The sequence below is a fragment of the Miniopterus natalensis genome, chromosome 6 (assembly GCF_054644295.1).
Source record: "Miniopterus natalensis isolate mMinNat1 chromosome 6, mMinNat1.hap1, whole genome shotgun sequence".
Taxonomy (NCBI): Eukaryota; Metazoa; Chordata; class Mammalia; order Chiroptera; family Miniopteridae; genus Miniopterus; species Miniopterus natalensis.
This window is the reverse complement of record NC_142086.1, coordinates 15,016,096-15,038,311: the sequence shown is the minus strand read 5'-3', so window position 1 is coordinate 15,038,311 and position 22,216 is coordinate 15,016,096. Positions and strand designations below refer to the sequence as shown.

The window sequence follows — 22,216 nt, the reverse complement described above, 5'->3', positions numbered from 1 at the left end:
TCAAAGACCTACTCTTGTGAAAACCATAGAAAATATGTTAATCCTGCTGTCTCATGCCACTTCATCTTGGAATTCTTAGCCACTTAGAAAATCATAACTTAATGGGGAAAATATGATTCTAGGTTGTTTATATTCATTTGACTTTCTCCATCCCGCAGCTTCAGTACCTAGATCCTGATGTTTATCGTCTCTGCTATTTATTATTGGGTGTTCTGTGAATAGTCGATGAATAGATAGAAAAATGTGAAATCTGGCGGTAATTAGGGGAGCGAAGGAAGCAAGCAAATGAAGTGTGGGAGAGATTTGCGAGATTAGGTCTGAGGACGGAAGGAGTTGTTACAGTAGATGCGTGCCAGGAAATCAAAAGGCAGGCGTTGGGTATGGTCGGCCCCACAGTATGTGCTCAGCCTCTCCAGTTCAGGACAAGTGAGCGCAGGGAGAGAGAATGCAGACGCACAAGCAGAGGCCCGGCAACCGTAATTTATTAGTGACAGCCTGTCCCTCAGCCCGGACTTGGTGCAGGAGCACACCAGTGCGAGAATGTCTGGCTTAACAATCACTGCCATCGGACTGAAACTTCCAGGGTGACAAAAAAATAAGACTGCTATGACCTGCTTCATACCCCATGCAACTTGGAGCTGTTTCAGAGAGGTTTAAAAAAATTAAGCAGACCAAGACCATTCACTGAATTTAAGGGGTCATGTGAGAAAAATAATTATAGAGTCATTGTCTATAACTTACATTAGAATCTAAAATATATCATATTGGAGAAGGAGAATAAGGATCATATTATCTCAAAATAGCTTTTGACCCAAGGTATTTTAAAATGAATACTCTAAAACGTGCAGCTACCTACGTTTAAAGGTTATGCCAAATCTAAAACATGAACACTTGAATAATTGGGCTATTCCCAACTTCTAAGATGTGCGAGAAACATCACTTTACTCCAAGCCACAATTGTGTAGCAACAGTGGCTAAATATACTTCTGTCCCTTTTAAAAATCACTTTATGTTTCTTTTATTGTTACTTATACTAGATCTTCCAGCAGTTATTTTCACCTGCACCTGCCTTTCTGACAAACACTAGTAATTTCATTGTGCCTAAAACATTTCAGTGGACAAGTACAAATTATATATGTTCAGTGATTTAATGCAACAGTGGAACTCTAATAGATCGTATCTGTATCATATTGTATTTTAAGTTCCAGTAATTAAATACTAGAAAGGAACTTCAGAAGTATGTCTACAGCCCATTTGTTTTAGATGATAATCCATAGTGCAATTAATTGCTGTAAGAAGATCACTATTAATGATATGACTTGTAAAATTCATTTATGCTTTTATTGCTTTTTTGCTATTTATTTAGCAGTTAAGTTGTACATCTTCTACTGTATGGTTCTGTTTAAAATTAATGAAGAAAAGTGTGTTTTCCTTTCTGTGTATGAATTAGAAGATCATATTTACAGAAAATAATTAACCCGCGCGTAACAGAAAAATTATAAAGGCCAGAAATAAAAGACCGAATTTCATTTCTTTTCAAGGGAGTCAAGGGCACAAGAAAGGGGCTCGAACACCCAAAGTACCAAAACAGGGCGGCATGAACTGGGCCGACCTGCTCCCTCCTCCCCCGGCGCACCCTCCTCCCCACAGCAACAGCGAAGAGTACAGCATTTCTGTGGACGAAAGGTAGGAGGCGCTCAGAACAGATGTGAGTGCAACCCATGATTTCTTTTTTTTTTTAAATATCTTTATTGATTTCAGAGAGAGGAAAGGAGAGGGAGAGAGAGATCGAAACATCAATGATGAGAGTTACTGATCAGCTGCCTCCTGCACGCCTCTGACTGAGGATCGAGTCCCCAACCCGGGCATGTGCCCTGACCGGGAATCGAACCCCCATCGCCTGGATCCTAGGTCGACCCTCAACCTCTGAGCCGGGCAACATATGATTTCTTAAACCCATGTTAAGTGATTTTTAAACTGGATCACCAAGGCGAGACTGATTTCTAAGGCCCAAAAACATTTGTCTCTGAAGAAGAGAGTATTGATAGATCAGCAGTACTTATAAGCCCTCCTCAGTGCTGCCAAAGAAAGGAATTTGTCCCCTGGAAGCTTCCTTTGGAACTAAGCATCGTGAATCCTGAATATATATACAAACACACATATACAATTTACTTACGTGGTTTACATTAAACACATACAACTTACATGGATAAGCTTGAGTACATAATGAGATCACATACATATTATGGTCATATATATATGATTTTATGATTTTCAGATATCACAACTTCTGTTGCACATCTCTGAGTTTTCATAGGGTAATTATCTGGATTTATGCCCTAGCATGGTATCCTGAAAACCGATTATTCTTAAATGTCACATTATGCTGAAAACTATAGGAATTTAAACTTCACTGAATTCTCTCACAAGAATTGAATAAGTGCAAATAATCCACCACAGCAGTCAGAAAGTTTGTGTGCTTCATCCACACTCCACATTCTGTAGAATTGGACTTGGTACCTCCCTACAAAACAAAGCAGCTGTTCCACTGATATGATCCATAGAGGAGAACTCATTGGACATAGGGAATTGGACAACAATCAAAAGAAACCCTAAAAATCTACCTTAAAATGCAGTGTTTTTTGTGACTGTCAGAGAAATGCATTGTTCTCTCATTGTACACACACACACACACACACACCAGTTTTGTAGTTCCAACTATTCCAGGAAGCAAATCCTCTGTACTTTTATTTTCCAATCACTTAATTATCAAATACTGAACCATTGTTCCCAGGGGAAATACAGGGTTAGGTTCCTACAAGCCTCTGGTCACATTTTTGTCAACCAGTCCAAACCTAAAAAACTTCTTGTTTCATGTGTGTTTTTGTTTAAAGACATTATACATAATATATACGTATTGTTGATTCATTAACACTGAACTTGCAGCCAACAGCTCTCTAAGTCATTCCTAAACAAAGCTTATCTAATATATTTTCTCACTGAGGCTCCTCACAGCCTTTTTATCCTTAGGAGCACTAGCCAGCACTGAAGTATTCCACTTGAGGGCCATTTTAAACAGGGAAGTCGCCAATATGAAGCAAATAAAAAGAGAGAGAGAGAGAACAGCGTGGCACTATAGAGACCATGAAACGGACACCTTTTTATAATATGATAGCTGAAACGAGAAGGCAGAGTGTCACCTCGTTTGAGCTCAGCTAGTAATGAGCTCATCAAGTGACTCCTGTTTTTTACCTCTCTGCATGTGTCTTGACTGACCATGAAAGTGCCACAAGTATTGACTTTGGGGTTACAGACAAATTTTAGTGAGTAGGTGAATTTGCGAATGTGGGACCTGCAAATAATGAGGTTTGACTGTAATTTAAAATTCATTTCCTAGGCTATAATAACAGTAATCGGTATTTTAGTCCACCAAAAAACAACAACAAACAAACCAATAAAAGAGAAAACCCACAAGGACTGAAATGAAATAGTGGATATAGTAAAAAAAAAAAAAAAGGTCACAACTGTGCTCCAAAGGGAAAGACTGCCTAATTGGAAAGAATGAAGGGTTCCTGCTCTGCTGGCTTTTGTTCTTGACCTTGACAAATCAGAAGGTTCTCAAACCAGAGAAGGGGTTTTGGGGAAGTCAGGACCACATAGCGATGTGGACTCCTGGACAACTAACATGAAACACATGGTAGGGAGCGAGAGGAAGCTGGGAGGGCAGATGTAAGCCAGATATGCAAATACGTGAATGTCCTGTCTGCACTTATATTTCATTCTCTAGGCAATGAGACTCATTTATTACTTCAGAGCAAATGAATGACCTGGGAGTGATGTGTATTATAATCAAGTAATTTTGGAAGCAAAGTGAAGATGATGAAAGAGTGACTGGAGGCAGAGAGTGATTAAAAGTTATTGCAGTGGCATATATGACAGATTTGAAAAGAGGAATAGAGCCTAAAGAATTTTTATAGATAGACGACAGGTGAACTGGGGGACAGTTTGAAGCAGGAGAGTGAGAAATAATTCGAGGATTACAAGATTTCTAGTTTGGATGAATGAGCAAATTGCTGTGTTATTTGTTGATACAAGAAACATGATAGTGGGATTAGTGAAGTAAAATAAGATACAAAGAAATCATGTTACATGCGCCTCAGCTTCCCTGAGTTCAGGTAATCAAGGCAGGTGGTGAAAAATGAACTAGAGAGAGATATAACAAGGGCACAGCTTGGATAGTGCAGTAAGTCACTACCATTCTGATCAGTGGCATATGCACTGGGGTAGGAGACGAGAGAAGGGCATGAATGCTTTCCAGATCCATCTAGACTAGAGCTTCCACATTCCCTGGGAGAGGAGTAGGCGGTGTCTTATTGGTTAAGATCTTATTTATTGTGTTTTTCATTCATCATCCTAAATGCAATCCAACTACTTCATTTTGTGCTCAACTCAAGAAAGAGTGATCTATTATAATGTTAGAGGAAAAGTAAGCTGGTCTCTAGTATATTTCCCTCTGAAAGGATTTTCAAGAGTATTTTTGTCCCCCAGAGTTTACTGTTATCATTTTTGGGTCACCTGCAAAACCATCCTTGAGTTGTCCTTTAGAGATCATATCAAGTAGGAGAGAGAGAATATATCAGACATACTTTAGAGGTCCTACGTTGAACTACGTTAAATAGATTCTTTATTGCATGACTTCTCAGAGCCTATAATAGGCCAATATAAACTGTATTCTTCCAAAGAAAAAAATCTTACATGTTTTATATATAAATGCAGTATACATAATGCATATTATATAACATATAATACATATTATCTAACGTATGATCTACAAGCCTCTGAGATGGTGAACTATTTTTTTACAATACCTCCTTAATGGGGCCCAGAACATTCAGATCGGAGAAACAATTCAAGGCTGATGGTCCGCTACCTGCACAGAAAGTTTATTTGACTAACCAGCAATAAATCTAAGTGTCCTCGTCGCCCGTTTCAGCTACGACCAGGATATGCCGTGTCCGGTGCCACCGGCGAGGATGTATTTGCAACAAAACGGGCTGGAAGAGGAGGAGGATGAGCGAGGCCCCACGCCCCCCGTCCGAGGCGCAGCGTCCTCCCCGGCGGCCGTGTCCTACAGCCACCAGTCCACGGCCACCCTGACCCCGTCCCCACAGGAGGAGCTCCAGCCCATGCTGCAGGACTGCCCCGAGGACACTCACATGCAGCACCCGCCCGACAGGAGGTATGTTGTCCCTCGCTCTCTTGGCTCACATCAGGCCATTTCCACTCCCAAGTAGCATTTACAGACTCCTATTACATGAAGTCATTGCCATGCCACATGAGCCTTCTTCCCAGTATCATCACTCAGGAAGCCCTGGAAATTAGCATATCAGTAATATTGTTGACCAGAACATTAAATTAATTGATCCCGGTGAACTTGCAACCATAAAATACTGTGCATTAATACTCACCCACTTATGATAATTGCATTTATAAACACGTGGAGATTATGTAGTGAATATATGGTTTACTAATCTTGTAACATTTTATTGATGGCAGCCGTCTTTGTATTTTAGTTTTCCTTATGCATTTGGTCTGTGGAAAGTAGATTTTTTCTTATCTTTTTAAATTAAGTCTGCAGAATGATTTGTTTCTGAATGTTGCAGAAGAAGTGGTTGGTATATTCATTTTGCGTTGACTTCATGTACCTTTATTTTGATTGAGATATTAGATTGGAGTCCTTTTGTCCAAGTTACTAAGTAATTTGTGTGTTAGACTTTTTCCAACATATGTATTCAACATTGCCAACCAATACAGTCCTGTTACATACAAATACTTCACTTGTCATTTCTGCCACATAAAAGCTATGATTGCATCAGCGAAGTTCTGCTAGTGTTGATGACTTTGTTTCTACTATTTTATTGCCCTCGACACATTATATTATACATTATATTATACATATGTTACTTGCTGCATTTCTAATATCATTTGAAACTGAGTATATTATTTCCCTCAGAAGATCTCTCTTCACTGCCCTTGAATGAATAACAAATTCTGGCTTTTGCTGCTTGAAGTTTGTCAATTAAAAATAGAACTTTCAGTGTTTATGAACTATTCTATCAGTAAGGGGTTACTAGCAAATTCAAATCATATATTTTCTAAAATGGAAGAAGTAGCTAAACCTTCTGCTATGTGACAGGAAGGGAAGCTGGATTGTCATGCATTTAAATTTAATACTGTTAACCCATGGAAATTCATGAAAATTGAGAACAAATAAGGCATCTCTTTTCCTTATGTCAGTCACAGACCATCTCTGCCTCTCTTATTCAAAGCAAATGAGAGGCTAATAGATGCTCTTAGCTCTGAAATACCGTGGCATTCTTCTTTCCTTCTCGCCAACGACGGATTTCCTCTCTGTTCCCTCTGTTACAGTTGGTACCCAGTCTCTTCTTAGCAAGATACTGTCCCCTGTGTCATTTTCTCCACCTTGCTCAAAAACAGTACACGATTGTTTTCCTTTTATCTGCCTTGACTGCCCAGCTCTTCCTCACCCAGTCTGTCTCTTCGCTGTTACTCACTTCTATTTATCATGCTGTCCTTCCCTTCTGCACGTAGGACTGTTTGATCACTTCTCTCTTCCCAGTTCCCGTTCACACCTCGGCCCACTGCTTTCCGGCCTCTAGCATGTTGCTTCCATCAGAAAGTAACCTCCTAACGATCAATCTAAAGGCTTCTCAGTGTCTGTCAAACTTAACCTTTCTGCAGGGATGGCAATTTTATAAGTGTTGTGAGAATAAATGAGATAATGTATGTAAAGTATCTGGAGCAGGGTACATATTCAACAAATATAAATTCCCTCCTCTCCTTACCCTTTGCTATCAGCCCATCACTTGGTTCAACTATTACTTATATTCTGATGGCTTTCAAATTTAATTAGCCGGCCCAGCCCTTTTTATTGAGCACCACTGTGATTTTTTTCTTTTTTTGTTTTGTTTTTTAAATTTCTACTTAAGTATAATTGGTACATAATATTATATTGGTTATATTGGTTTCATGTGTACAGTGTAGTGATTCCATAGCGTTTCTGTACCTTGCAGTGTGATCACCCCACTAATTCTAGTAATCATCACCATGCAGACTTATCAAAGAATTAGTGAACACTGATGTTTTCACTTGAACATCTCCAACTGCACGTGTCCAAAACCAAATCTTTTCCTTTGCACTTGACCTTTCAAATTGTCAAGTGTTCTTTCTCCTCCGTCGTGGCTATCTTATTTAGAATTATCAATTCTTATTTTCTGACCAACATATTAAAAATAGCCAAAGGAATAGGCAAAATCACAAAATGTACCCTGTCTCATTTTTAAATCAGCTTAATTATCCTACTGTTTAATTTTCCCGTTGTCTTCTTACCATTCCTCAAATTAAATTATTCGACAGTCCCTTCAACTCTAACTCCAAAATCTCTCTTGATTTTGTTCCTTTGTTAGTATTCTTACAGGGGCTAGGACAGGCCCTCGGTCTAGATCCCTTGAAATACTGCCATATCTTTGAACTGACTTTACTTTTCTTCTCTCTTCCCTTTTCCGTCCACACTCCATGTTATGTTCCTTTACACGCAGGTCCCTTAGCGTTACTCTGCATTCAGAGGCAAGTCTTATTGTTTAGCCCAGTATTCAAAGCTTTTCACAGCCCTTCCCCCTTTCTCCCTCCCTACCAATTCCTCCACACACCCACTTTTCTAATTAGTCTGTTTGAAATACCTTGAATTTGTCTTAAACTCACCAACATCCAGGTCAGCGATGCCACTCCCCGGCCCACAGAGGGCTGGTCCGGAGCTGGCAGGAGGGACAGGCCACTCGTGCCTCACGTGGCCTTTACCAAACCCCTCAACTTGCTCAGTGTCCTCACTAAGAGCATGTGTCTTGCACATGCTGTTTCTTTGATTGCCTGGCAGGCACTTCTTTTCTAAGCCTTTTTTAAATGAGCCCCTCTGTGAAACTTTCTTCTGATTGCCTGGCAGGATGAACCAGTCTTTTTCTTTGTTCTTCACAAAGGTCTGTTCACAGCTCTGCTATCACACTAATCAGTTTCCAAGTCGCATTAGCATTTGCTATTTGTATCTGTTTCCCTGTTCAAGTTAAAAGCTCTTTGAGGGAAGATCTAATGTTTTACTCTTGTCTCCACCAGGCTTTCTTCAGGAAGTATTTGATTAATGGAATCTGATACTACAGGAGAATTTTGGAGTTGACCTACCCCTGTTGTTTTAGGGGAATGAATACTCATAGGAACTCCATGTGGACACATGTAATTGGGAAATTCACTTAAAATCCCGTTTGGCTAAATTCAGCCTTTTTAAAAAATATGATTTTTAGCCTAGAAAGATATTAAGAATTTTATGCCAGGATTGTTGCTGGAAATAACACGGGGTACTAATAAGAGGTAGATGAAAGCCTATTAAACAAAAATACTATTACTGTTCTTTTATGATTCAGGTATAATCTACATGGATGCTATAGAACTTTTTGAAAATAAAGTTACACAGAATGAAAATATAAAAATAGTAATGATTTATGTAGTCAGGAATAACGACTGTTAAGATCTTAGTAAAGAATTTTTTGTTTTTCATTTTTCCACATACTCATATTGTTTTGATTTTGTGATATACCGATATTATTTCATAAGCTACTCTTTTCAAGACGTGTCTTTTTCCATGTAATAACTTTATATTTAGATACTCATTTTAAGCAAATGTGTACTGTAATTTATTTAAAATTTCTGAATGTTGGACAGTTAAGTCATGCCTGCCCCTCTGACACTACACACAATGCTGCAGTTCCCATATCCACTTATGTCCCAGAGTAAAACAACTTCTCCAAGCCTTGAGCTGTTTGGATACCTGCCCATCAGGAGATGGCTTCTGTTTGTCCTCACCCTGCCACTCCCCTGACGATGCACTCCTTACAAATAGGCAGCTTTTTCTCTACAGATTTCATCCTAGAGCGCCAGGCCCTTATAGCCAAGTTCGCATTACGACACATTTTTACTGCTTAAATATCACTCGGGGCGATGCACGGATCCCCAGTGATGAAGGCCCTTTTCTACCCTGACAGTCATCTTCTCTGGCCTGTTTCGCCGTAATGGTCCGTAAGTGGGCTTGCTGCCCAGCCGTGTACCGTCTTCAATCCAATTTTCCTGCTTCAGACTGGGCAGAGGCATTTTCTAAAATGCAACACTGATCAGGTCTCTCCGTTCTTAAAATCTCTCAATAGTTTTCCATTTCCCTAAGAATAAAGCAAGGTTCCTTAATATAGCAATCATGTCACTTTGTGATCTGACCCCTGCGTGCCTTCTCGTTTTATCCATCCCACTCCCCCCTCACTGTTCCTGTTGCCTTCACTCAGAGTGTCTTGCAGTTCCTGGAATGACCGGGATTCTCACCCACCTTGAGGTCTTTCCCCACGCTGTCCCATCTTCCTGGAATACCATTATCCTCTCTCGTTTTTGGAGCTAGCACTTATGTATCCTTTAGATCTAAGACAGTGGCAGATGCTTGCCACAGAATCTTTCCCTGATGTCCCAGCGCTGAGATAAGATCAATGCTGTATGTTCCCACAGTACCCTAGACATCCTTTCTCCCAGAGCTTCATGAATACTGCATTATCATTGCATATGCAATTAATTGTTTGTCTCCTCCAGCGGCCTGTAGTCCCTTCAGGCAAGGAACATGTCTATTTGGCTGAATTTCTAACATTTTCTCACTTCTGCCACATTCTCTTGCTCAGAGCAGCCACAGGGTCCACCAGATTCAGGTGTCTAGAACGAAATTCCCTTTCTTGATGGGGGACTGGCAGGTTCTCATCCCAGAAGAATTTTGGGATGTTTATTGACTAGGGACATACATAAATAATGTAACTTATATTAAGAAATTATGGAACTAAAATCATAACACTGCAATATTTTAATAGATAAATATTTCAGAGGTATTATTATGGATATTGCAGTTTGGGCATTCTAATGACCTTCTAAGATATTCCATTTTTGTCTAAGACTAGATAAACTAAGTCACTAACATAATAGGAATCTCTTCCCTCTTTCAGACAATAACTGTGAAAATAATATAATTAAACTTATTTACATATATTATTTCAAAACGTGTCTGGTCCTATTGAGTTTATTGTAGTTGATATTTAGTAAAAAAAAAAAAAAAAAAATCTCTTGAAAAATAAAAGTAATATGTATGGAATAAGAAATTTACTGATATTTTATTAATATAGACAAATTGAATATGATATAATTGGAAGGGGAAAAAAGTAAGAAGGCAACAGCAAATTAAATATCATATCTATTTACAAACCAGGTAATTTTTTTTAGGCAAAGTATTGAAGCACAAACTGCTTCAGAAAAAAGCCTCAAAGGTATGCATTTTCCCCCTTTGTCTTTTACCTGGTAAATGGTATGTGGTGAACTATATAAACACCTGATTTCATAAATTAATGTCATGGTTTCCTTCTTTTCTTAAACATGCTTATGAAGGCATCATTTTTGCAGAAGCCTAGAGTGTTGTGATCCACAGTTGTATGCTTTTAGGTTATTTTAGAAGACATCAAAACCCCTCGGGGAAATCTAAAGGGTTAAGGTTCATTTGTGCAAGTCCCACTAGAGTGCGGCATCTTGAAATGGCTTTTTGTTTTCAAATAGAATATATTACATATTTCAAGCTGTACATGTTTATCACACAGTCCCTGGGCTTGCCTTATTTACAGATGGTTTGAATAAATTTTTCTGTCTTTCTTCAGCATTTGCACAGGGTGGTAATAGTTAAAAGGCAGCCCTTGTTTAACATGAAGATGTTTTTACTCTACAAAATGTGAATTACCCAAATACAACAATGCTGGCACCCTTTTATAGTGAAGCTGGCTGTTCTGCATCTTTTTATTGATGGTCAAAATAGTCCCTTTTGTGCTAAAAAGTCTTACATGTCTTTTAAAAAAGAAGTTTCTTGTGGTATTTTGGATGTGCATGCTGACAAAGAACTCTAAATTGACTTTTAAAGATGGTATTTTATTGCAATTTAAATTAAACAAAGGCTTTCCTCCTGTGTGTATAACATACTCCATATTGAAACTATTACCCATTTTAATCTTTTAAATAACTTCAGCTTTAGCTCATTTCATTTTCTTCTAATGCCACACACAGATGCGTTAGAAACAACCCACAAATAAAAAATAACACATCATAGAAAAGAACAATGTGTGTCTGTATGCACAAATAGTGTATATATATTATTACATATATGTATATCTGTGTAAATATATATGTATATGTGCATACATATGTAATATCATTCTGAAAAGATAGGTCATGACCTTGGAAATGAAATGTGGGATTAAATTTTAAATTTGATACATACTACTTGTGGGAGCTTTGGCAAGGCCCTTAATTCCTCTGAATTTTAATATCTTCATCTGTAAAATGATAATAAAAGAAGTACCTTGGCCCGGCTGGGTGTGGCTCAGCAGTCGAGGATCAACCTAGGATCCAGGAGGTCACGGTTTGATTCCCGGTCAGGGCACATGCCTGGGTTGCAGGCTCCATCCCCAGTAGGGGGCATGCAGGAGGCAGCCGATCAATGACTCTCCTCATTGATGTTTCTATCTCTCTCTCTCCCTCTCCCTTTCTCTCTCCGAAATAAAGATATATTAAAAAATAATAATAAAATAAAGTAACATAAATAAAGAAGTACCTTGGCAAGCTGTGACTTAAATGAGTTAACATTATAAAATATACTTTGTTACAAAGTAGGTGCTCAATAAGTGAGAGTTAATTATAGTATTTTAATTATTATTAATGCTTTTACATTTGTGTTAATAAAACATATTTATCGAAGTGGCTCAATTCATTGGGATAAAAAGCACAAAATGTTTTTCTTTGAACAACTGCCATCCCAGCTTAAAAACCGTATTGTATTGAACTTCCCTTTTTCTCTCTCTAGTAGGTACCTTTGTTAGGTCTTGATCAGATCCTATATCATATTGTTTGTGTCCTTTCGTGTCATTTAAGTCCCAGTCCTGTTCATTATAAAACCGTAATTGCGTGCTTCCAGGCATCCTTTGCAGATTGCACCTGTCTGGCTAAGGTGTCATGGAGTAAGGGGGCATTTTCTGCTTTTAACCACTTCCCTCCCCTCCCTCTCCAGGTGCAAGTGCTACGGCAAGGAAGGGGGAACCTAAAAAGGGGAAATGGGTGAAGATCCAGTCTTCTCCTTGGTTAGCCCTAACGACTACTCCGTCTTGTCTTGCTCTGTGAATACCATAGGATGGTGAGGGTAGAGGGCTGGCATCAGCTTAGCCACTCATGAAGGACTCAGTCTCGGGCAGCATCTCTAGGCATTTGTAATCCTTGAACAATTTAGTCACATCTCCAGGTAGACCACCAGCCAGTGGCATTCATATAGCTCCTAGTCTCCCAAGCCGTGGATGTCACCAGATGACACTAGGTCCTAATCTCACGTGCCCTCCAACACTAGCGCTCAGGTGGCCAGGCTTGTGTGAAAACTATTCTCTTTACTTCTCTGGAGCACAGAATTTGATGAGGTGTTGTCAGGACCCCTCCAGATGACACCCCCCCTTATAGAACCTCATTAACCTTGCTTAGAGAGCACTGGGGTGTGGAGTCAGTCACTGACTCAGTAGCCCTCCCACTAGAAATCGTTGTCTCCTCCCTTTTCTTAGGCACTTTCCTAATTTAAAAGTTAATCTCTTGGCATTTTCCTCCTTTTGGGGATAACTTCTTTCCATCACCCTTGCTTTCCACTAACGTCTCAAGGCCCTCAACCGTCTCAGTCACCTTATATTCATTGTGGATGATGGTGTTGGATGGTAGTGGAAGGACTGCCTTTAATTAATTTGTTTTCCAGGTCTGTGGAGAGATCGTTGAAACCAGTTATTGGTAACTCCGTGGATTTAAATTGCCTTATTGTGTCCTCAGCTTTAGTGCTTAACTAATCCTAGGACATCAAGAAAAATACCGATAAGCAGATAAGTGGAATAATGGTAATAACGATAGACTTGAAAATAGCTGATGACCTTTAGTGAAACTCTTAAGTGAGTAATTCAGATAAAAATTGTTGCTCTTGGCTCCAGTAGCCTTTTTCTTACACATAGAGTAAAATCTAAAGAAAACTGTGCCATATGCTGAATGTATGAGTTGTTAATCCTATGAATTCCACAGTCTACAGTCAAAATGAGTGAGTCTACTTAAAATGGTAGGGGTGACGGCGAAGGAAATGAAAGGGACATGTCTCTGTTTATGGAACAGTCTGCTCAGGACCGATGATGTCTGTCGTCTTTGGTAATAATAAGCTATCAATAGTTATCCAATATGCTTTAGGACAAATACATAGACATCAATGTCAACATAAGCATTACCTCCCCCTTTTTAACTGAACCTAATCCGCATGCTAAATCATAAGGAGACCTATAGGTAGCTGAGTGTATTTCTATTAAACTTGAATCAGAGCATAGCCTAGCTTGGCCGGGCGGGTTTGGCCCACTCGGTTGCAGTGTCCTCAAGTTGGCTGTGGGTTCATTCCCTGTCAGGACACATACCCAGGTTGCGGGTTCGATCCCCGGTCGCGGTGCGTATGAAAGGCAACCGATGAGTGTTTCTCTCTCACATCGATGTTTCTCTCTCTCTCCCTCTCCCTTCCTCTCTCTCTCAAATCCCTAAAACATAATCTCGGGTGAAGATAAAAAAATTTTTTTAAAAGCACAAAAAAAACCGTAGTGCAGCTTGGTTAAAAGTGATTCTGGTTTCGGGTAATTTTCTTACAACTCAAACTAAAGCTTAGGCTTCTCTGATGTCCAGTTGTTTTTTCCCCCCAGCAGTGAGATCCCCAGAGGCAATGGGTTCAGCCGGTGTACTTGTGAGTGGGATTTTGGCTAACGGGGAGCTAACCCGCGCCCGTTCGTGTTCCTGCAGACGGCAGCCTGTGAGCCCCCCTCCACCCCCGCGGCCCATCTCCCCCCCGCACACCTACGGCTACATTTCGGGGCCCCTGGTCTCGGACATGGACACGGATGCGCCCGAGGAGGAAGAAGACGAAGCCGACCTGGAGGTGGCGAAGATGCAGACCCGGCGGCTGCTGCTGCGCGGGCTCGAGCAGACGCCCGCCTCCAGCGTGGGGGACCTGGAGAGCTCCGTCACCGGGTCCATGATCAACGGCTGGGGCTCGGCCTCGGAGGAGGACAACATCTCCAGCGGGCGCTCCAGTGTCAGCTCCTCCGACGGCTCCTTCTTCACCGACGCCGACTTCGCGCAGGCGGTGGCAGCGGCGGCGGAGTACGCGGGCCTGAAGGTGGCGCGGCGCCAGGTGCAGGACGCGGCCGGTAAGCCCCGCGCGCTCCCAGCCCCGCGCGCCTCCCAGCCCAGGCGTCTCCCAGCCCCGCGCGCCTCCCAGCCCGGGCGTCTCCCAGCCCCGCGCGCCTCCCAGCCCAGGTGTCTCCCAGCCCGGGGGCCTTTCCCGAGCCCGGGCGCCTTTCCCCAGCCCCGCGCGCCTCCCAGCCCGGGCGTCTCCCAGCCCGGGCGCCTCCCAGCCCAGGCGTCTCCCAGCCCGGGCGCCTCCCAGCCCGGGAGCCTTTCCCCCGCCCTGCGCGTCTCCCCAGCCCTGGCGCGCGCCATCCTCTCATCATCTCTGCTCGAAATGCAACTATTACTGTTCTTTTTTGTTTTGCCTAAGGAAACCAAGGTCCAAGGGTTTTTAAATCTTATGCTTTATTTTCATTTAATAAATCATATATAATGCGAGTGAAGCTCCCTTGGAATTCTTTATTTTTAGATTGTTTTTAAATGTCTTTATTGACTTCGGAGAGACGAAGAGAGAGAGAGAGAGAGAGAGAGAGAGAGAGAGAGAGACATCAATGATGAGAGTCACTGATCCGCTGCCTCCTGCACGCCCCCCACTGGGGACCGAGCCCGCCCCCGGGCCTGTGCCCTGACCAGACCCGAACCGCGATCCCCCGGATCCTGGGTTGATGCCCCACCGCTGAGCCACGCCCGCCGGCCCAGTCTTTATTTTTAAGATAGGCACGAAAAATATGTATTTGATTTCTTTAGGAATGCACACAGTCAAATAAATGAAGTTTGTATCATATGGGTTTTATTAAGGTGTAAAAAGTCACCCAAATGAAATTCGTTATAGTAGTTCTCTTATCCCATTTAATTAGAAATTCTCTAAGAGAAATAGATTAATATCTGGGGGGCCCTCCACTGTTGGGCTACTTCTCTTTCACCTCCACCCTCTTCTTTCTCTCAATGAGAATGTAAATTTAATTGGAAAGATAATAAAGATGTTTGCAGTAGACATACATTTCCAAGCACAAATATGTCCCATACTGAAAGTAAATATTGTTAATCTAATAATTTGCAAGTTAATCCAAATAACCATATATATTTTTCTAATTTTTCTTTTCATTGCCAGTAGCCTGTTTTTAATTGCCATATGTCCATTCTTATGTTTTGACACATTTTTGCTTATCTCTCACTCCCAACCCTGTTTAGAAAGTAAATAGTATGAGAAATTACATAATTTCAATCAGACATTTGTCCCATGATTTTTATTTCTATAGAATGGAATATATAGATACATAGATGCATTCATATACATGTTGTGTGTGTTTCCAGTAGCCTAGAGTAAACAGAGTAAAATAATTTGGTCAGCAAGAAAGGAAGAAAAGACTATCACGACCAATCAATGATTGCTATTTTGTTTTATTTTTCTTAGTATAATAACTATCACACTGGTAATTTTCCATGTTCTCTTCATATATTGGATTGGCCATTGTTGTTGTTTTTTTATCAGTGTAGAATATATTTAGAGAAAAACATCACAAAGTTATTTCTGTATATTATTTATCAAGAATATGTTGCACAAAAATTGTTTCAACCTATTCTTATAGGTTGTATATTTCAGCCAGGCCTATATTCAACCAAAATTCCACCCCCCAACCCCAGTAACTGCTGAATATAATAAGATGCAAACCTACCTATCTTTTCTAATAAAATTCTAACTTTATATATAGCATTTGTTTCTCCTTATTTTTTAATCTTCCTTAAAAAAAAAAGTGAAATTAAGCATCTCAAACTACTGCTTTCAGATTGCATTAAGGGTGTGTTTCAGTTCATTAAATCAATGAAATACAGAAATATGTTGAAAATTCATCTGCACACAACCTTATGCCTCAGGCTCTATGAGCAGTAGATGACCTTCTACAGAAGAATGAATAATTAAGGCTCAGCCCTAATTCTCTCTTTTCATGGGTCTGTAACTTGAATTGTAATAGTGTCCATCATAGCTAAAGAGAGTTTGGTTTAATATTTTGCAATTTAGTGGCCCTCCTGGTTTTAGTTTGGCTAGTAATTATAATGAACTAAATGTGCACTGGCATCTGCCTATTAAAATGTTCTTTTCAGGAAAGGGTGGTGCTTATCATATGACTTAAATTAATGAGAATGAATGATCCTATCACACTGCTTTTCCCTTGGTCACATTCATGTCTATTATTTAATATGCTTCAGTTAGCATCTTTAAATGTGTCGATTTCACTGTATACGGGTTCTCCTGTTTATAACCAAAACACATGTTGTCTAGGTCTGTTTGAAGTTTCTCGTGGTGGTGCAACAAAAAGTTTGTGTCTTTGGAATTTCTAGAAACCAAAATAGTGAAGGTGAAGTGTAGGGCCAGTAGATCTGCTTTGCCAGTGTGGATTAACTGCGGTGCCAGTGGAATACAGCGTCTCCGTAAGGCACCCAGAGGCTCTGCGAGCCCTCACGTGCCCCTTATCTGATTAGCAGATTCAGTTATCACTGATACCTGTGAATATTGTCTCCAAAACCTAATACAGACATACCTCATTTTATTGCAGTTTGATTTATGGCGATTCACAGGTGTGTGTTTTTTACAAACTGAAGGCAAGGCCCTCCACCAGGAAAAATATTACAGCTCCTTTTTTTGTGATGTTTCCTAATTGTGGTGGTCTAGAACCAAACTTGCAGTATCTATGAGGTACACCTATAATCAAACCCTACCTCTGCCACCACCAAAAACCAGGGAAGTCTCAGAGGGATCACTTTAAGTATCCAAAACCTGCAAGTTTCTAGCTTGTGATAAAACACAAGTGTGAGTAATTTTTAGCATGTCTAAATATGTGAGTTAGCTTAATTTCAGGCCACTTTAAGAGAATATATGGAGAATATATTAAGATATTAAGAAGCTGCTTTCAAAGAATAATAAACATATATTTAAGTAAATAGAAGATGTAATTAGTACTGTTCATTCTTAGAACATGAATTTCTTAAGGACTCTGACTATTCCAGTTGAGAAAGCAACACTGAGTGCATTATGCAAAATTTAAATTAACATATTTTTAACAAGAACTTTAGTGCAGTTAGTTACAAAAATAATTGGAATGTTTTTCTTTAATACATAGGTATCATGAACTGTAACAGGATCAAAGTACTATGGCTTAAAAAACAAAAGCCTGAAAATGATTTTAGCGTATTTTTCCCAGTGGATAGTTCAAGCAGAGTGTCAAAAATCTTATTATTTGCTAAAATTGTTTATGTAAGCTTTTTTTGAAAATTAGGGACGTTTCTAGTTTTCACGATTATTTTTATTAAAATTTATTGCTGAGCTTGGCTCTGATTTTTTTCTTCCTCAGGCCGTCGACACTTCCATGCCTCCCAGTGCCCTCGGCCCACAAGTCCCGTTTCTACGGACAGCAATGTGAGCGCGGCTGTCTTGCAGAAGGCCAGGCCAGCCAAGAAACAAAAGCACCAGCCAGGACATCTGCGCAGAGAGGCCTACACAGATGGTAGGTCCATTGAAACGATGGAAACATCGATGAATCTCGCACATTTACCCCGGCTCTCTGTGACTAGAAAATGCTTCCGCTGACATTTGAAATTACATGAAACATTCATTAACAGTGAGCCTCGTAATACTTGTAGGAATGATTGACTTCCATATCTTGTCAGGCATCTCTAGTCCTTGAAGTTTGCTAATATGTTGATAAACAATGTGTACTTATAATATTTTTAAAAGGTATCAAACAAATAGACATCATCACAGTTGAAGGAATGGCATAGGGTCAAATTTCATCCGATTCACCGATAGATCTTCCAACATGCCCTCATTTCTTCCCCATGTGGAATTTGGCATTCAAACAGAGGGCAATTAACTTGTAAGAATATTCGTTGTGGCTGTAGTGGTATTGCAAACAGTCATTTCGTGCACCGGTAGGCAAAGCGAATCTCTTTCTTCATGCCTGCAAATGCAGTGTCGCCTCTCGCTGAAGGGCTGAGGCTGGGATTCTCAGGCGCTCGGGAGGCCAGTGCAAACACTGGGATGCTGTCCGAAGAAAGCCTTTAATGAAAGTGCCTCAGGTGGCCCAGTGTTTATTAAACCGCCACCTTCTCGTTTTCCAAAACAACCCCAGGGGCTTTGTTGGAAATTCATGTAAGATAAATTCTCTCAGACTCACCCATCCTGTCAAGTTTGCTGAATCTGCCGATGGGGCGGGGGAAGCAGGGCGTCACAGGCGGCGTTCCCTACTCCAGGTCCTCTCCCATCGCAATCTGATTAGGACTTTCATTACCAGTCAGCAATTTTTCAAAAGGGCATCATTTGCCATTATCATATGAAAGCCTAATATTATAGATCCTTATCCAAGGTTACAAGCAGGGTTTTCTGAGACACTTCTCCCCGTGATTCCTGGCACTTGACAGAAAAATTTAATACAAAGCTCACAGCATGGTGAGCACAAGTAATTTTGCAATGAGCGGCTGTCTGTGCTATTATCTCTACTTTATTCGGAGTATTTTCTCCCACTAGCATCTATCTGATATTAGACTGCATTAAATGCTGCCGGGACATGGCGCACCTGGGCCTCCTGGCTTCTGCCCAGGACTCTTTTGTCAGTGAAACTGAGCTGTCAGGATGTTATCTGATTTTGAAGGGTTCTTGCAGTGGCTTTGTGCATGTTTGCCTCTGCAGAGGGACAACACTAGGTGTAAATCGCCAAACTCCATCAGCACTTTTACATTTATGGGGCCCCTGTAATGGCATTTTGTAAGTTTTATAGCTGTTCTATTAGTTTTATTATCTAGAGGAGAGGTGCTTCTAACTGAAAAACTGGTCAAACATCGGACCTTGATGTAAACACATCAAAGTTGAATACATAAGGGAGGAAGTCTGGCCTAGAGTTTTGTGTAGCTCTTTCTGCCCGTATTCATACTTGTTTGGAGAGGCTTCTGGCATTGAGTGATGCGTTTTAAAAATGCTTTAAATAATGTAAACATGCCAACTTAAAGGGCATAGCATCACAGTTATAAATGGCATTGTGCTTGAAGATTCTGATCTATATTTATTGTCCCACGTTCTGCAGTCCTTGTTTCAGGGTGTTTAATAAGTAAAAGTAAATTCTAACTAATCGCGGAATAATAACTATTAAACTGAATGATGAAGCACCAAGTTTTTTTCAAGTCTACTTCAGAAATAACAAAGAAATATATTGAAATATTCGTAAAGCCAAAAAGTTAATTTGAAATATTTTTTGATTTCTAGTTTATTTTATTTTATTTTTAAAATATATCTTCACTGATTTCAGAGAGAGGAAAGGAGAGGGAGAGAGAGTGAGACAGAAACATCAATGATGAGAGAGTCATTGATCAAGCCCACAACCTAGGCATGTGCCCTGACCGGGAATCGAACCCTGATTGCCTGTATCCTAGATCTACGCTCAACCACTGAGCCACACCTGGCCGGGCTCTAGTTTATTTTAAAAGTAATTATGCAGAATTATCATAGTATATACTATAATGTAGAAGTCAATATTTATTTTTTCAGAGTCACAAAAATAGACAAAAGGGAGATATGACTAAAGCAATTTTTTTAAATTTTAGCTTTCACTTTCTTTCAGCATTTTGATGACCAATTATTTTTAGTTATGTTTACTGTCTTAACAAGTCTTGAATTTAATTCTGGATGTTTTCTAATTTGGTAAAGACAAAAAAATAGCAAAGCTATGTGTTATCTTATACATATTGTATAATGCATATTGATTGACTAAAATTATGCAAATGAATATACTCCTTAATGCATCAAATAAAAGAAATGCACGTACTCTTGATAACAGTGGTATGACATTGAAACAAAAGTAATTTTCTCTGAAATTACTTTCTCAAATTACTACACTGCATTTTTTGAAGAAATATTCACAGACCATTTCATGAAGAAACTCAGTGACAGACACAACTTGTACAATTATCAAAAAGAGAGAGGGGAGGGGGGAAGAATTTAAAGAGCTACTACCAGTTGTTAAAATGTGAATTAAATGTATTAGTAAAACATGGAAGGTATTTTTTTAATTTTTGCTTTTTAATATTTAGAATATATTAACTATGATGGATGAGTTTGATTACTGTCAAGAGACTTTTTATGTGAACTATTTTCAGAATATGATATATCAGTCTTGAGTTTGTAACAGATCTTTACTTTGAAACTTCTATTTAAATTATGTTTTCTTTGCTGAATTTTTGTCAACTGTATAAGGCTAAAGAGTGGCTATGTTTGGACTGATGAAGAGTAATTTGTAATGATTCTTGCCAGTTAGCTCTGTCTTAGTGCCATAAACCAGGTGGCTTCCATACAGAAATTGATATCCTCACAGTTCTGGAGGCCAATGTCCACGATCAAGGTGTTGGCAGGGTTGGTTTCTTCTGAGGTCTCTTTCCTTTGCTTATAGATGACAGTCTTCTCCCTGTGTCTTTACATTTTCTTTCCTCGATATATGTATGTATTCTAATCTCTTCTTATAAGGAAACAAGTCAGAGTGGATTAGAGCCCACCTAAGGATCTCATTTTATACCTCATTACCTCTTTAAAGACCCTAAATCCAAATACACTTTTCTTCTGAGGTACAGGGGGTAGGACTTCAATGTATGGATTTTGAGGAGACACAGTTCAGCCAATAACAATGCTCCAGCCCCTGGTTGGTGACACTATGACCATACTGTGGTCTATAAGTAAATACTAGGCCTTACAACACCAGGGAGCATGCAATGCAAAGCCCAGTGCTCCATGCTATAGTCACAGTGACAGGCAGAATCTAACTATTTATTTCATATTTGCCACTTACGAGTTTAACCCAGATGAAGGGTAGGATGAAAATATATGAATATTTATCAGGCAGCATCTTATTGAGTTAAAACTAAGTGTAAGTGCATTTCTAGGACCTTCTAATAGACTCTTCCCACCCCCTCTTTTCAACCCTTTCCGATGCATTTGCATACTTGATTTAAAAACCAAATCTACATTATTTCTGTTGCCCTACTTTTCATAAATTATAAATTCACCACCCTCTTTGGAATGATGTTATTTTGACTTGATTTATCATTAATTGCAAGGCCTTGGGACTTTAGGCAGTTAAGTAAATAGAGTGCTAGGTCTCCATAGCACGAGTTAATGCAGAGGAATTGTCTGCATGTGCAGGCTCCTCCATACTACTTTATATGCGTTAGCAGACTCTTGTATAAAAAATAGGGTTTACATCTTTTTATATATATATATATATGACAAGTTCACAATCTATTTGTTAAATCCAGTTTGAGCTATTAGTGGTATGAATTGGATGAAAGTACTATTTATCACTAAGTCAAATACAGATTTGTTTATACTATGATAATCCCTGATCTGACTCAATAATTATTTTATAATACCTAAAAATAATTTTTTTGGTTATCTAAATAAGAAATAAAAATTACCAGCATTTTCCTATAATTATCAATTAGATATAGTAGTAATTATATACAGGAAGTTAGAACTTTAAAAATTACCACTGAGGCCTGGCCTGGCATGGTTCAGCAGTTGAGCATCGACCTAGGAGGATCCAGGAGATCTCTGTTTAATTCCCGGTCAGGGCACATGCCTGGGTTATGGGCTTGATCCCCAGTCGATCAATGACTCTCTCATCATTGATGTTTCTACTCTCTCTCTCCCTCTCCCTTCCTCTCTCTGAAATCAATAAAGATATATATATATAAAAAATACCATTGAGTTCTCTGGTTCTCTTCTACTTTTTTTAATAGATAGCACCTATATAGAAGATCTTGTAATAGGTTTTGTCTCGAGTCATATATTACCAAGATTTTGTATTATATT

General features: G+C 39.6%; 1 protein-coding gene across 1 annotated transcript in view; it reads left to right on the top strand.

Annotated features, from left to right (window-relative positions):
* The window catches only part of ROBO1 (roundabout guidance receptor 1), a 370,388-nt gene that overhangs the window by 335,793 nt on the left and 12,379 nt on the right, over positions 1-22,216 (top strand). Inside the window, exons 24-27 of the mRNA XM_087818101.1 lie at positions 1,542-1,686; positions 4,994-5,239; positions 13,981-14,387; positions 17,718-17,870. Of these exons, the coding sequence (XP_087674227.1) occupies positions 1,542-1,686; positions 4,994-5,239; positions 13,981-14,387; positions 17,718-17,870 (951 nt within the window). The remainder of the gene's footprint in view (positions 1-1,541; positions 1,687-4,993; positions 5,240-13,980; positions 14,388-17,717; positions 17,871-22,216) is intronic.